Source organism: Artemia franciscana, chromosome 12 (assembly GCF_032884065.1).
Source record: "Artemia franciscana chromosome 12, ASM3288406v1, whole genome shotgun sequence".
In the NCBI taxonomy this organism is placed as follows: Eukaryota; Metazoa; Arthropoda; class Branchiopoda; order Anostraca; family Artemiidae; genus Artemia; species Artemia franciscana.
In genome coordinates this window covers 18,833,536-18,851,286 of record NC_088874.1, presented here as the reverse complement: position 1 = coordinate 18,851,286, position 17,751 = coordinate 18,833,536, and the positions used below count along the sequence as shown (strand labels likewise).

General features: G+C 35.9%; 1 protein-coding gene across 3 annotated transcripts in view; it reads right to left on the bottom strand.

The window, feature by feature from the left end:
• The window catches only part of LOC136033802 (phosphatidylinositol transfer protein alpha isoform-like), a 52,748-nt gene that overhangs the window by 11,273 nt on the left and 23,724 nt on the right, over nucleotides 1-17,751 (bottom strand). Inside the window, exons 5-6 of one of the 3 annotated variants that reach the window (XM_065714714.1) lie at nucleotides 9,148-9,225; nucleotides 1,562-1,726 (exon numbers count right to left, since the gene is read on the bottom strand). In XM_065714714.1, coding sequence (XP_065570786.1) covers nucleotides 1,562-1,726; nucleotides 9,148-9,225 — 243 coding nt within the window. Of the gene's footprint in view, nucleotides 1-1,561; nucleotides 1,727-8,008; nucleotides 8,087-9,147; nucleotides 9,226-17,751 lie in introns of all 3 variants that reach the window. The other 2 variants (XM_065714715.1, XM_065714716.1) reach the window with 2 other exon arrangements.

The following is a 17,751-nucleotide window of genomic DNA, read 5'->3' as shown; positions in this document are numbered from 1 at the left end:
CCTGGGTTGACCAAAGACCAATGTTCTAAAATTAAAAGCGTTCAAAAAAGAGCACTAAATATTATACTGGAGACGTCCTATGCTACATACGATGAAGATTTGGCTAGTCTTGAACTAACTACATTGGAATCCCAATGTCATATCCTTACCATGAACTTTGGTCACAAGTGTCTTAGTTCTGACTATCATCGACGTCTTCTTCCCCCCTTCAAAGAAAATCCCCCAATCCTTCCTAATACAAGACTTAATGCTCGTAGAGCTCCAAATACCCAGCTTGACTTGTGTCCCCAAATATTGACCAGAAGGTACAAAAACTCTTTTGTTGCCTATTATGTTTCGCATTTTAATAATTAATTTAACATTCTGTTTTATATTTAACCCCTAACATCTGTTTTATCATTGCAACTGTTCTGACGTACTTATGCTAGCTTGTTTGCTATTTTAGCCAATAAATCATACTCTATTCTATTCAACTGTTCCTGGAAAGTTTTTCTCAAGTTCTCACCCTGGAGTGCACCAATATCATAACTTTCCGGAAGGTAAATATCCTTCCTAAATTTCAGCTTTGAATTAATCCTAGACAATACTAGATAGTGATATTTACTTTTGACATAAATAACACTACTCCCATATACCCTAGTACATTGTATCGATCCTGCCGGTCTCCAGTTTACAACAATATAATCAATAAGGTTTGCTGTCTTACCATCAAATGAATACCATGTTAGCTTGTGGGCCATTTTATGACCAAATATTGCATTAGTTATAGCTAGATTGTTATACCTACAAAATTGCAGCAGTCTGTAACCATCACTGTTTTCTTTTCCAACACCAAAATTACCGAGGTTTAGATACCATCTACCTCTATTTCTAACGACCTGGGCATTAAAATGGCCTAACAAAAATGCCATATTTCTGCCTAGAACCAATCTATTTGAATAGACCCGGGGGCATATGGTCCCAGGATTTCAAGCTGAATATAATTTAATTAGGCATTTTATCTTTTTTATTCGCTGAACTATTCCTTCTAGTGAGCTTGCAACCATTTATTCGTTGACATATAAGCTGAAATTTTATTTTGTTAACTTACAACTTAAGTCAAAAACTACAAAAGAATCTGGTGAATCTAGATCTGCTTGAACAAACCTAGCTCACGGTAACACACCATACCCAGCGAAATATGTCAATTTAGTCGTGGTCAGTGGAGTCAATCCGCATAAGAAATACCCTTCAATATGGTATACCTAGAAGCTCTCAGTTGTGACTCATTTTTATTTATTTTTTATCATGGCTCCCTGACTGAAAATAAACAAATATTCTCTAGTAAAGATATCTAGCCTAGGCTCAAAGCTGTATGATGCCATTGATGCAAGAGTCAATATACGGTTTTCAGCATAACACACACACACACAATATATATATATATATATATATATATATATATATATATATATATATATATATATATATATATATATATATATATATTGTTTGTTGTATATATATACAACAAACAAGTGAAGAAACCAAGTGTATAGATTAATACTAATTTCAACCTTACATTTTCTTCCCAACATCCAACTAATGGTCCTCGTCCTGTTTTTTCTGACTTGAATTTGCTTGGATCTTCATGAGCTTTGTAATCTCCTGAAGCAATAGGATCATTTGCTATATCAATTTTGATTACTTCTCTTTGTTTCAAAAGATCACTGGTCAACAAATGAACCTATACAAAAGGAAGAGACTTTCAGAGTGGAACCATTGAATTTATGAGCAATTATTGATTACAGTTGTGAATTTCAGCTGTATAACATATATTTTCAGTATTACATTGGTTTTATCTCATAAAATATTAAAACGCTTCATGAGGATAGCTAGAACACTTGACAAGGGACCAAGAAAGTCGATTCAATCAAGTTATAATTCAATCATTTGATTCGTATTATAAAATTATTTAACCCAACCCTCTCGGTCCAAGAAGCTTAGCTTGTTGTGGGCCTAGCAATACAATAATAGAACACCACATATACAAGAAATAATGCACTAATTTAAACAATACACACACAAAACATAGGAAACAGAGATTATACAATGGAGTCCAAAAATAAAGGGAAAACGTCAGGAAAAAAGAAGCAGCAACAATAAATAGTTAGGAAAGAAATCAGTAACAAAGGAAGTAGAGAATAACGCAAAAGCCATGCTTACCATTGAAGTCAAGAAGAGATAGAAAAACAGAAAATCATGGGCGAGGAATACAGGCAATAAAAATATCCTAAATACAGTTTTAAAAGAAGAAAAAAGACACATTAACAGTTGAGATATAGCTGCAAAGTGAAATCAACTGAAAAATAGAAAACATTTTTTGCGTTCGTCGATGCAAGTTTAGGTAAGATAAACTGCCGAGAGGAATATCCCAGCGCTGAGGAGTACTTAGCGTGACAAAGACAGGCTAAACAGAAACTGGACACATAGCAGTATTCTAGGTATGTGGAATAATCCAACTTAGAATTTGTTTTGCAACAATTGGTATCTTGTAGGTACCAATGGGTAGTTTTTCCCATAGGTGAGGATTAGTGAAATTTTAGCATGAAGAGAGAGGTTTCAAGGGGCAGCACAACCACCCCCTCATATAAAGGATACTTTCTGCTCGTTTTCAGTTTTAAAGTTACACTTTACGTTCGTTTAGAAAGAAATCTTTTTTATTTAATCAACCTTAAAATATGCAAAGCAATAAACTGAACAGAAATTGCCAAAAAATTAGTAGTGTGTTTCCACCCCCCCCCCTACCCCCAGAAAAGAGTAGTGCCAAAAGCACTTTCTGGAAATTAGATGGTTCACTTAAATTGAAAGTTTTGTTTTAAAAAAAATCGTTTTCTATGCATTCGAAAGGCATGTGTTGAGCACAGTGACGAAAATAGGTAATTTTTTTTAATATTTTATATGGTTTATAAACACAAACGTTTTCACATTGAGACGTTTTTCCTCCAGGAAATTGACAGTATATTTAGATCTCATTTTCTTTAAAGAAAAAATTATACTTTAGCCTTAAGGAGGACTTGAAGGGACGGCATCCTACTCTTATTTTTGGTAACTTCGGTTGGTTCAGATTTTGACTTTTTTATCAGTTGGAAAACTCAATGGATTGCTATAAATGTTGCCAATAGTTACTTTTCAGAGTTCCTTTTAAACCACCGCATTTTCATACACTTAAAAGAAAAGGATCTAAAAGGAAGAAAATGTTGATATAAAACTAGTGCTCATTTTAAATTTGTACGCTAAACTGATCATGGCAAGATAATTTATATCGAAAATATATCGAAAATGTCCGTAAAGTTAATAAATTTCAAGCAGCACATTTTTTTAAAATTAAATGTTTCAGTTAAAGAAAGAAAATTACTTACAGCATGTTTTATTTCAAGAAGCACAAACGATAGAAAAACCTGATAGAGGAGAGAGGGTTGAGATACTATTATATGTGGTTTCAGTATAAATTCATGGTTCACTGTAATTATATCACGGCAGCGACACTTTGGTTAAGACTTTTGTTTTTTCTACGCCACCAATTTCATTTTATAGGGAGAACCTTTTGAAGGCTTAGTTTCTTTGATTCTCAAGAAAGTTTGTATCTTAGGACGGATTGATAAACAAGGAAATACATTTTGGGAAGCTTTGCATATTTCTTGCCTTGGCCCAAAATGGATAGTTTTTGCAAGCCTTTCAGCCCGAGTCTAAAGCGTATGGACTTTTAGCGGCAGCGGATTTTTTTTTTACCTATGGTAGTGACAAGTCCTTCCACCAAACTCTTCATTTGGGCTATGATTTTGCCTTTGAATCAAGCAGGCATCGGTCTCAAATTAAGGCATGACTAAAATCTAAAAGTGCTTCGAATGTGTTACGTAGTTTCGCAGTTATTTGTAGTATTTACGTGACAACCACTTAATGATAGACATACCGCATGTTCAGTAAGCTTAACAAAATTGACTTTTTTAATTCTTGACGTTTCATAGGGAATTGTAAATATTTAACTGAGTTAAAAGCGCTCACTGTAACCCAACGCAATTAATTATTTCCTTATTATGCTTCGGAGCTGAATAAGCTGCAATTCGTCCTTATACAAATAGATTCTTGAAATATATAGACGTAAAGTCCTTTGCCAAATACTCATGGATCGTATTCGATTGTGATCTGACCAGATCCTGAGAAACGACCAAAGCAGCTTTTGGCCAAGCAGGTTATTTCAGTTTAAGAATGCTAATAGAAGGGTCGATCTAAGGGAAGACAGAAATATTAATAGTGTTCGTTGAATTTTTCAAAGCTTTTATTTCTTCACTATCGAGATTATTGCACAACTTTTCTTCTTACACAACTTTTACTTTTCAAAGAAAAGGAAAGAGCTCCACTAAGCGAAGAAGGAGCCAAAATAAAGTCAAATAATCTTCCAAGCGTAAAACTACCACAAATCACCATCAATAAATAAAAGAAACTCAAAACGAACAGATATTACGATACATAGACGGGTCAAACTCAAAACGAGCAAAAAATTAACATGAAAAGTGGTTTGTGGTAGTTTTACGCTTGGAAGATTATTTGACTTTATTTTTGCTCATTCTTGGCTTAATTGAGCTCTTTGCTTTTTTTTTTGAAGAACTTGTCTAGGTGAAAAGGTTTTTTAAATTAATTTCTGTTCGTATCTTATTGACATGTGACATGTGACACTCTGTGACAACCTGGATACACTTAAACTCTTTTCATTTATTTAAATTGTAAGAGGAGAAGTAGTAATAGTAGTATCCCCAAAAATTTTAACTTAATACCCCCAATTGTTCTCAATATATTGCTGAGGTGTCTTATTGGCAACCATAAACACAATGCCTTTTGGTTTATTTTAAAGCAGCATTTAGTTTCAAAGCATAATGGTCCACTTGCATAATTGTTGGGGGATTGACAGACCTCTTATCCCTAAGGCCATAGTGGCTGGACGATTCTACCATGTTGAATAAAATGGCTGTCTCAAAATTTTGACTGGATGCGTTTGGACAATGAATGGGCTTGGGAGAAGGGCTGCTCGCCCTCCAATCTCTTGTTACTCTCAAAAAGGGCACCAGACCGTCGCAATGTAATTGGAGCGCAAGGGGGACGACTTCCCTCTTCATATATCTAGTAAAAACAAATTGAAAACATTTTAAAAGTATTTTGTTTTCAGTAAAGTGGTCTTGAGACCACATTACTGGTCTCTATATAAGGTCTTAGATATGTTCTGGTCTTGAGAAGTCACGGGGATTGTCAGCCCTATTCATGTTAATTTTTGCTCGTTTTGAGTTTGACTCGGTTATTTATTGTAGATTTAAATAAATAAAATACGTTTAAATATCTTAACTATTTCAACTTTAATAAATTAAAAATTCTAAAAACTTTAAGGAATATATATCAGTATATTTATGCTAAACTAACAATCCACAGCCATTTTTTTTCAGCGAAGTGCAAATTATCTTTTGGTCTTGAAAAGGCATGGGGGTTGACAAAGACATAATTACTGGACTTTTAAAATACACTAAACAAAATGGCTATCTCAAAATTTAGATTACATGATGTTTTGAGAATTGATGGAAATGGAGGGGGACTTGTTGCCCTCCAGTCCCTTTTGACTAATTAAAAGGGCACTAGCCCTATCAGTTTCCAATCGAATGAGCCTTTTTCGAAGTTTGGAAGACAACAAATCGCCATCTGAAAATTCCCATTACATGCATTTCAGGAAAATACGAGGTTGGGGTGGAGGGGCTTATTCAACCTCCGATCGCTCTGAATTTTAGAAAGGGCACTAGAACTTCTGATTACCAATCCAACGAGCCCCCTCCTAACTTTATACTATCACCCTTTTATTGTAGGGTGATATACTATCACCCTTTTATTGTTTACCTCATATACCCCCAGGGCATAACTTACAATCCTTGCCCTGAGGGCTGCGGGGGGATGTCATCCTCAAAGACATAATTTCTGGCCCCTTCAATATATTGAACAAAATGGCTATCTCAAAATTTTGTTTAGCTGTGTTTGGGGAAATGGTAGGCGTGGGAGGTGGCTTAGTTGCCATCCGATCACTTTCGACTATTAAAAAGGGCACTGACCCTTTCAACTTCCAATCGAATGAGCTGTTTTGAATTTTCTACGACAAAAGATGGCCATCTAAATATTTCTGTCAGACAATTTTCGGGAAAATACGAGGTGTGAGGGAGAGGAATCCCGATCAATTATGTCAGGTGAAGGTTTTGGGAAAGTTTCTAGGCTGGTTACGTCTCATGTGGGTGTGAAACAAGGATGTCCTTTATCTCCCAAGCTTCTCTCCTTGTTTGTTAATGATTTAGACATTTTTATGAAAAGTAATGGAGCCCGTTATGTATCTTTGGATTGGTTTAGGCTATCATGTACGTTATTCGCTGATGACATAGCTCTAGTGGCGGATAGTAGAGATAATCTTAAGAAGCAACAAGATATAATAAAAAAATATTTAGAAAAGAAGGATATAGAGTTGAACGCTAAGAAGTCAGTAGTATTAGTATTTAGGAGCAAAGGGGCTTTTGATTCTGAGGTTCTTTTTAATTGTAGAGGAATGATGTTAGAGGTTAAAGAAAAATTTATTTATTTGGGTGTTTAAGTCTAGTGCATTAAGGAAGATGTCTAGGCATGTAGAAGATTGCAATTTAAGAGGTAATAGGCAAATAAATATGTTTTTAAGAAGTAATTTAGGTCAGCTAATTCGGCTTTTTAAGTCAACTTCTTTGGAGAGCGTGATGGACACTAGACGTGACTCGTGGCCAAATCAGATCAAAAATATACTGAACCTTTGTGGCCTTTCGGAGATGTGGTATGAAGGAAAAGGCCCAATGGGCGAAAGCGTGTCAGTATGGAAGAAAGTCCAGCAAACCATAAATGACCAAGAAATCCAAGAGTGGCAAGCTCATAAGGACCAATCTATGTCTTTGAGGTTCTACTCCCAAGTTAAAGACTGTTGGGGGGAGGAGGTTTATTTTAAGTTTGGGTTGAATAAAGAGGATTTGAAGAACTTATTGTTGGTAAGAGGGGATAGTTTGGATTTAGGTGAGAGAAGACAATTTTGGGGAAAGTTTAGGCTGGCGGCCGCGCCTATTTTTGTCCTATGTGTGGATGTGTTAATGAAAACTTATTTCATTTTTTATCCGAGTGTGAAGAGCTGTCTGAGTTGCAGAATGAATTTGGACGACTGTTTAGAAGCGAATGCTGGTTAATTGAGCGGACGGCTGACAGGAACGCATGTGCTATTAAACAGTTGTGTAAGTTGCTTCTCTTAGGGATTAAACATATGGAATCACGTTTGAGGGGATAGCTTGTTACGGTTTTTAGGTTTTGATTTATTTTTTTTTATAAATCTAAAGTTGTATTTTATTTCTGAGCTTTGTTTGCAGACTGTATCCTGTGTTATCTATCATATCTAAAGTGTAAGTAAGCAAGCATAACCAAAAGCAGGTTTTAATTTTTACACAGACACTATTCTTGTAATTTGTAATCGATCATATATTCAGAACATTCATAGAAAGAAAACACATTCAAGGCATTTTCCCATCTTTTCAAATATTCCGAAAAATGCTTACAGAAACGTGAAAAAAAAATATTGACCTAAAAAAATTCGCTGCCGACAGTTTAAGAAAACGCGTGCTTTGACGTGCAATTAAGAGATTGAACCCTACAAAACACAAAAAGATTTAAAGAAGCATTAAAAAAATAAAACAAAACATAAAAGTGGAACGGAAAACTTTAACCACAAAAGGAATTTACTAACAATTCTTAAGAATAAACGAAGAAATAACATAACCTCTATTTTCATGGTTTGAACGAAAAATTTACCAGCAACTTCGGTTTTTATTGATAAATACACCAACAATTGTTAAGAATAATTTTCTGTGGGCTCGCGAATATACAATATCAAAATAAAAAGCAAAGATAAACCCAGCGATAGCAAACAAATGCCACTTACGTTATGTTGATGTCCACGATCTGGAGCATGAAGTGTTTCAACAGAAATAATAAAATTTTCCTTCATATATCCAGGATTCTAAAAGGCGGCAGGCAAAAGAAATCACACGGATTAGTTAATCAAAGCTACACAACTAATGTTAGTTAATGTTAGTTATGCTAATTAAGTTAAGATATGCAGCTTTAAATCATACATGGAAAAGGCAAATGAAAGAAATTTAATATATAGTTATAATATACAAGTTTTCTGCAAGATTTGTGGAAAAAAAAAATAATCCTTATGAACCAGAAGATTATTTCCCAATTTAATTGAAAATCATATTTGTATTACTATAGGACAGACCTTGTTTCATTTCAGCGCCGCCTTAATTTATATCAGTCATTCTCCCCCCGCCCTTAAAACAGTTTAAGTAGTTTTAATTTAAATTCACATGACAAAAAAAAACGAATTATCAAAGTTTAATATAAAAAAATCCATTTGTTAGTTTTACTCCAATTATACAATGTGTCATAAAGTGCGAAATTAATTGAACTCTTTTTTTTTGGGGGGAAAGGGTGAGGGTTAAAACTGATTTCATTAGGGTATTCTCCATGCCTATGAGGAATCATCCCTAATCCTTTCATAAGAAACCCAATTCTTACTCTTAAAAAAAAGACAGATTTATATGCAAAAATTGTCCTGCCCAAAATATTTTTCTGGCAAGTTAAATTCCAAAACATGCTTAAGAATCAATTTAAAAGTTAAATGTATTTTTAAAAGCATGACTTCAAGCAAATTATATTCAAACCTCTGTTTCCTAAGGACAATTTCTTTATCTTTTCTTTCCTAAGGACAACTTCTTAATCATTTTGTCAATATAGTTTTTTTCAATGCATTTACAGTCCACTGAAAGTCTTCTAATTTTGAGCTTTGAGGGAGTGATAACACAAATAAGAAAATTAAATTTAACAATGGAAAATCCAAAATGAAAGACATAAAATGGCCTCTAGGGTTTCAAATCAGTTCCAGACAGCCAATTTTTCTTCCAAATCATGCTTTTAAACTCTATACATTAGCAAAGCAACAAAAAAACTTTCTTTTGCCTTTTCGAGTTAAGGAGAGTAGCCCTTAGCCTGAAATAAATTCTTAAACTCACGAACATTATCTAACTCGCCAAATCCTGGGGCATGAAGTGTTTCCACAACTAATCTGAAATTGTTTTTCATATATCCAGGGTTCTGAAAATGCCAACAAATGGGTCAATATCATTCAAACACTACAGTAATTGAAATATTATACAAGAGTTACAACGTATTTTTGTGTAATTGGATGCAATAATTCTTTTTCTTTTTCAGGGAAATTTTAACTGACATTGGAAAGACATTTGAAACATAATCTTTCAGGTACCAAATGAGTCCTTTCACAAAAGCAACCGTGGTACTTCTGGAACTCAAAACAGTAAATATACTGCTTGAGTTTTTTGCAAAATTCATTTTGGCAACATTCATCTTGGTGAAATATTTCTTTTCCAAACAAGGTATAATAACAATAACAGAATAGTGCTACTTGATTCTCCATTCAAATTCTTTATAGCATTCGCTACCGTGACAGCTGCATCACAGCCTCTCCACCTAGTGCCTGGATATACCCCTAAGCTATACATGAAAAGTTACAAATTTTGTTGGTAAATAATACTAAAAATGGCAACTTAAAAAAAAAAACAAAAAAACAAACAAACAAACAAAACAACAAAAACGACAAAATCACCAGACTTTAGTACATTCTCTAAGACTAAAACCGCACATTAGAGTGGGTGGGTCGCCATCGTGCCGTTAGCGAATATCATATTAAGAAAGAGCGATGAGTGGGGAATCAAATGTTCTTTTTTTATTGAAGTATTCAGTTAGAAAAAACGACTCTTTCATCAAAATTACTGACCTCTAAAATATGACTTTAAAATATCGTGAAGTGCCCCTTCATAAGGACAGCCGTTATGTTTCCAAAACATGATACTTACAATAAAAAATGAAACATATTAGATCGGAATTTTTTGTTTAATGCCCAAATGAAGAGTCAAAAGCTCGCAAAACTTAAGAATTGCTTAGCGAATCAAAAACTGAAAAAAGGCGTTTAAATCGACTTGAACGCTTTAAAAAAAAACTTTCGGCTGCAATCTATCTCATTTTCCATATAAACTACAACAGTGCTACATTTTTTGCTAAGTTTTAGACATAGCCATGGTAATAGCCAATGAATATTTCTTCAAGAAATTTTAAGCGTCGGGTTTTATAAAAAAATATGCAGTGACTTTTGGAGCATCCTACTGTATACAAGACAACTTGACGCTAACTGTTAAAATGAACTATACCCATTTAGAGTAAGAAAGCTTCTCTGAGTGCATGATTGGCAAAAAACAACAACAAAATAAATAAAAGGTTTAAGCGAAACCTGATACTTTGATCAAAGATCTTATATTTATAACCGAGAATAAGAGGTTTAGTCACAGTGAGTTAAAAAGTTCATATTCGGATACATTTAATCTTTATTTTCGTTTAAATACTGGTAACTCCAGATGCACGTGCAGATGGAAAAAGAATTTAAGCAAGTGAAGAGGGGTATTATTAGGAATTCATAATTTTCTAAGGGTGGTTGTAACAAAGCTGTGGTGCCGTCATGACATAAAGAAGAGATTCACGCATGTATCTTCGCAAATGAGTATTTCTAATAGTTAACTGGTATGCCTATCTTGTTGTCTGTGGAAGGAAGGATCAGTATTACGAATGTTTTTGGTCAAGAGAGACATCTTGAAATTTTGATCCACTGCCATTTCGAGGTTAAAAATGGATATAACATTCTACATACTAGTACTACTCTCTGCAGCATCAAGCTGCGCGAGGCCAACAGTCTGCACACGCTCTCATACACCTTAGTCTATCCGAAACTTCCTTCTCTACACCCTTCCAAGAAGTTTCAATTTCCTTTAAATCCTTTCTAACGACCTCTTACCACCCCATTCAGGATGAGCTACTTTTCGATTGGCACTAGATGGATGGATAAATGGGACGATCTATGGCAATCTGTCATGCTTCATCTGCAAAACGTGTAATATCCATTTCAACCTTTCATTCATTATAGCCCTAGAAAGCGGCATAGAAAATATTTTTCACACAGCTTACAGTTTGGAATACAGTTGTGAGATGGATACTCAAAACAATCAGTAAGCAAATCCTCTTCTGTCTTCGAAGGAGTCGGCGTTTCAGAGCGATACTTGAATACTGTCTATGCAGTAATATTACTACTAGAAACAACTCACTTGCAGCACTGAGTCGTCCGAGGTCAACACAGTTACGCACGCTCCCCCTCCATCTCAATCTATTAAAAGCTCTTTAAACCCTCCCAGGAAGCTCCCATTTCCCTTAAATCTTTATTCAAGACATCCTAACACCCAAACCGCGGAAGATCTGCTGTCCTTTTAACCCTTAACGGTAGGCCGAAAAGGAAAATCTTCGGCAATCTGTCATCCTTCATCAGAAGAATGTACCCTAGCCATTTCAACCTTTCTCTCATTTCATGGCCCTCGAAAGCATGATTAAACCACACTTTTCTTACAGCCTAAAGTTCAAATACGGTCAGTCAGCCGGATATCCAGAACAATCCGTAGGCAATTTCTCAGGAAAACATCTAGCAAATCTTCGTCCTCTTTTCGGAGCACCCATGCTTCAGAACCCCACTTGACCACTATCATCACTACAGGTTCTAATATACTAATCTTGGTCTACGCAGTAGCTCCCAAGATTCTAACAAACTTGGGATATATATAACGTAGAAGGAGGGACCAGCTGCCCTGCAATCAAAATTAGCCCTTAAAAAGGTACAAGAAGTTTCGATTTACAATCAAGTGAGCATTCGATGGTCATTATGACCGTCTATTCTATATGACAAGACCGGGAGAAAAATAACGCATGAGAGACACATCGCTCTTTAATAATTAAATGCTCTTCTGTTGATTAGATTATGGTCAGAATACTACAGTGATTTTTGATCTGCCTTGCAGAAGGACCCAAATTATGGCCCTTGGACTCAAAACCCCTGCAAATCTCCGTCCGGATAATTAATTCAAATAGACATGCTATACCTCTGTTGATTCAGGATACAAACCATTGGTCCCATATTAGTGATTAAAAATCATTCAAGCCGAAGTGTGACAGACTAAATTGAAAGCAAACTAACTTTGCTAACACACCGCGAAGTGTTGCAGAAACTTTTGTTCAAAATTATTGCGGGAATTAACACTTTATTTTTTCTTTTTCATCGTCAATTGAATTCTTTATCCCAAGATGAATTGCAAATCGAACAGACATTTCAAAGCGAACCACGCACGGAAGATGTCACTTGGTAAATATCCTCCATGCTTGGAACGCACCATCTGGTGTACATGATTTTTTAAATTAAGCGATCCCTCCGTGACACGTCCTTAAAACTGTATTCTTAAAACCAAGTTTATTCGCTATTTCTTGACATCCAGTCATTATTGTTAATTACGAAATGCACCATGAAGCATAGAAGCTAATGACCTAATGCTTTATTACTTTGCCTGAAAATAAAACCTGGCCACAACATATGTTGTTATTTCTGAAATTGGATATAGCAAAAGCCAAGGTTACGTCACTTTTCCTCAACAAATAGCGACTGTTTATCATTTCGCATGATTCTTATGACGAAAACAATTCGATTATCAATCAATTAAACGAATGATCAATACAAAAACTCTTGACTAATTATAGGCAAAGTACTTCATTGCGTTGCATAATCCGTTGTGTACCCATTTGTGGGCAAATTTTCCCACCCTAAAATATGCCAGAAATGAATAAAAAGGTAGGTCAATTAGCACAAGTAGGTAACTCATCATCCCTTAAGAGAAACAAGCTATGCAATTCTTGAATAAAAGTCACTTTCTGATAGGAGAAATCCCAGAACAATTATTAGGTAAATTTAAGCCTGTTACCATTTCGGAATTGAAATTCAAAACCTAACATATCGTATTAACGTTTCACTGGCTGTAGAGACCCTCCCATTCAATTTTAGAAAAATGTGGACATTTTGGCATGGAAGGTGAGGGGGCTCAGAAGTGGCGGACCTCGTTGAAAATCTATCTTCTCTGTTCCTTTGGCTCAAAATTACTTGCCCTACAAGTTTCAAGCATATTGGAGGTCGGAGAAAGGAGGACGGAGAAAACACGACTGTGTTTCCTTTCACAATCCGTGAAAATCATCATCTCTCTCTACCCTTCTCCCAGGGTACTTCCTCTGTGAATAATCAGGCTCATGAGGAAAAAAAGAGCATGTCTACCTCTGCTGAAAAGTTGGTGATAGGAGCAGGGTCTTAGATTGACCAAGGGCCTATTTTGTGCCTCTGATCATACAGATGAAACATTTTGCGGTGATGAGGGATGTGTCTTTGAGGGACAGAGACCCAGTTAATTCATGAATTCAAACACTTTAAAAACAATTATACACTTTCAGTTCAAACAAGGCACAGCATGTCGACATTTTGACTTAAAAGTTGGAGAAGGGAGAGAGGTCTTAAAGAGGAAACTGTCCCACTTTGGTTCTCTAATAATACAGATTAAAAACCTTTGATACTTCCTAGTCAAAAAATGCGTAACATTCCGACCGTTCAGATAAAAATGTTGCATTGCAAGGAGTGAGGGGCTGAACGGTCTAAGGACCCAGTTTGTCTCTTCATCAATATTGACAATCCTTGAGCGATTCCAATTCAAACAAGGTGCAACACGTCTACCTTTCTACTAGAAAGTTAGGAGTGGGAGGGGAATGTTCAAAAGGGCTATGGGCCCACTAATAATAAAAAATAAAAAATATTTGCATAGTGTGGTAAAAAAATGGGGGCAACGTGCCCACCTTTATATTAAAAGCGTACTGAAGAGCCAATGAACGATTTTTAGGGACAACGCCCTACTATGGCCTTCCAATCATGCAGATTGAAAATCTTTCTATGATTCTGTTCAAATAAGGCGCAACATGCCTACCCTTGTGCAAAAGAAGTTCGGGATGCGAAGGTCGGGACAGCATTTGAAGGCATCTGGCCTCCATTTGCTCATTAATCAAACAAATTGAAAAAACTTGCATAATTACAACTTATCCAAGGTGCAACATGGCAGTCTTGCTAAGATATTATCGACGAGGGGGAGCTGGATATGATAAAAGGGTCCAAGAACCCACTTGATTTCATCAGTAACAGTGTCTCACCGATCATACAGCTGAAAACGCTGACTGCAAGAGTGAGAATCTCACAAATAGCTCATATGAGATCTTGAGGTTTATAGGAGGGCAAAAGGTACAAGGGATATCCTCGAAGCTACCAAGTAAGCGTGAGTGGATCAATTATTTCACTAGTGAGTTTTTTTTCTCTGATTTCGGTTAAAATCCATTCGCGAATCTCCGCTAGCGGACAGTCTGATCGAAGTCGAATCAGATATCAGTTTTGTTGTGTCAGCCTATTCATCGTGCTATAAATCGCCTTCGGAAAATTTCTCGCATGAAGATGACCACTTATGCCATTTTCATTAACTACATGCAAATGATAAGCTTCTGCAGCATCGACAGTTATTGTACCAGATTCTGTTGATGTTTTTGCTGTTCCCGAATTTTTCTGTATTGTACATTGACTCCTTTTATAAAAATATAGATAGTCGCGGTGCTGCTCTTCCCAGACCTATAACAATTTCTTCTGCTCTTTTTAAGATGCTGCAGTTACTAGTAATTGAGAACGTAAATAAGGCTCATTCAGAGCCCCTCCCCCCCAGGACAACTAGTATGAATTTATAGAAGGTTATGACCGAGAAAGTGTGCGTTGTCTGTTTGTTAGTGTTCTAATTAATACTGAAAATAATGGTGATTTCCTTCTTCTTGCAGCTCGTGATGTTTCTCACGCTTTCAACTCTGGTGGACATCCACCTTATTGTGTAGAGGGCCCCAGCGAAATCTTGATTGCTCACTCGTGAGAGTATTTAAAATTATATAATAGTAATAATAATAATGATAATAATAGTGTATTCCAGAAAAAGCCCGTGGGCCACAGGAATTTTACATAAAAAACAACAAACTAAACTAAAATAAATTAATACTATTTAAAGAAAAGGCTCACGATATGCAGCTGCAACTCTGATAAACCTTGCTATCCTTTTAACTCTCAGGAAATTTGTCTCTTTCTTTCTATCCACCATCCACGTCTCATTCAATTTTTCTTTACCATGAATTTCTCGCCTCTGTTCATTCAATTCGACAAATTCACAAAAAAAAAGTATCAAACTTTCATCGTGAGATCCACACATAGGACAAGCAATAGATTCTACTTTCTTCCCTTTTCTCCCTTGATACTTACTTTTCTCTCCAATCAAAAATCCATTTCCTCTCCAATCCAAATATCCCCCAAATCCTCTCTATTCAAGCCAACCTTACCAAATACCTTCTCCCTCAACTACCCTTTATTTGTCTATAAAATTTTAACGACCCTAAATGATCCAGATTTGCCCACCATATCTGGATTTCTTGGTTCTTCAACCTCTCTTGTACACCCCTTATTAATATTTCCTCCATATCCACAACTCCCTTTCCTTCATTCCACCTTTCCTCTAATCCACACTTATCTAAGATATCCTTAAACTCCGCCAGCCCCACTACTTTACTTTTCTGTCTCAACGCCTCTAGGTATGCTGCATTTACTACCGAAGATCTCTGCATACCCATTATCGTAACCCAATATCTCACCATAGTCACTAGCCTCATAGATCGCAGCGAACCTAACCCTAAACCCCCTGGATTACCAAATTACTAAAAGAATCCCCTAGGCCCAGCGTCCTCTCATAATATCTCATCATAACTACCTCAAGTTTCGGACATTTGCGATAGCCCCAAACCTCTGCTCCATAATGTATCGCCGGTACTACCTTACTTGTCCAAATCCTCTTATGTACTCTAATATCTCTAACTCATCTAAGACTACTCCTCGTTATTTCACCGCTAATTTACCTCCCCCTTACATTCGCTAGATTCAGATACCCACTGAATTTCCCATTACTAGTAAACTTAACCCCAAGATAAACAAATTCATATGGAATGTGCTGTTATGAAAGAAACTATCGGTGAAAAAAATGTTATTTGTAGAGCTAGAGCAATAATACGAGTTTGAAAAGGAATCCACCAATGTTGTGTAACTTTGCCTCCATTGTATGATAATAGTGTCATTGAACAACAAAGAAAGATTAAGATTAGTTTTATTTTAAAGCACTGGACCACTCCATACTCAATTACACCGTTGATATTTTAAATTTACGCGGAGCCATACCGTTTGCTGAAAAAAAATTTTCCGTGTTTAGTAGGGAATCTGACGAAATCGGTCTTAATTTTAATGCGCCAAAAAGCGAGGTTCTTGCTTTCGGTCAATGTAAGGTGTTGTCGAGAACGTATAACTAGGAAATCAGAACTAAATCTACTTGCGTAAGTATCTTGATTTTCCAGTAGGAAGTGTGGAATCGACAAGGGCACTCCTCATTGCATATCTCAGTGATAAACTTAAGAAAACCCATGGCATGCCAGCCCGCTGTGAAGTCTGAAGAAGAAGCTGCATTCTTACCCATGTGTAGACGCCTCAGCTATGCGTGTTTCCTCGCATAGACTTTATTTTAGAATGTGTTTCAGCAGCCGATAAGAAACCTATATAATTTTTTTAATCAATGGATTGTCGTAAAAACATGAGTGAAGACCCTCAATCGATTGTAAATTATAATTTCCAGTGCCTTTTTCAAGAACTGGAATCGGTCAAAGGGCAACCAATATTCATTTGCCCCGGGGACCACACACTCCCATGCGGTATCGGATCAAAATTTCAAAATAACACCTTCAATCAGAACGGTTAAAACACTTACTAATATCAAATCCATGAGCGAATCTTGTAACTTGTATGGCTACAGGGCCTAACGAGGGCCATTTGGGCCCACACCCCTTTCATCACTCCCTCCTATCCATCGCCAACTTAGCACATAGAGAAATGTTCTATCTATGTTGACACATAATCATTCAGGAATTATTTATTGATGGCTCCTAAATGCTTAGAGTTTAATCGTTAAAACCCTTAAGAACGCAGCACAACAGTCCTAATTTCATAAATAGTGATAGATTTCATCAAAATTAATATTTAAAGATTCATGGACTTTTTGATTGCAAGTATGGGGCTAATACCGGAATATCGAAATCCAACACCAAAACATTCATCTGTTTGCTGATTATTGCAAAATCGACTTCTAATATCAAACATAAGTAGTATGAGCTTCAAAAATGGTGAATGTGTTATATATTGCTGAAAATCACACCTATTCTAGTAAGTTTTATCTGTAAGATTACAGATAAGACTAATATTGAATTTTGGACACTAAAAACATATTTCATCTCGTCAACACAAAAGTCTCTAAGATCCGATGGGACTGCCCCAAATCAAAACACATTAAGTACATATTTCCATAAATGGTGTTTGATTTTATGCTATTTAAGGATTACTAACCTTATTAATTACAGATCTAGGAATATTAGGGAAAAAACTTTATGTTTAATAGAGAGTAGAAGGGATTTATACAAGAATTATCTGAGCGATAGATCATATGAAAACAAAAGAAATGTAAAGAAAGTAGAGAAAGCATTTAAATATGAACTAAGAAGACGTGAAGTGGAGGCCATGAACAAAATCGCTGA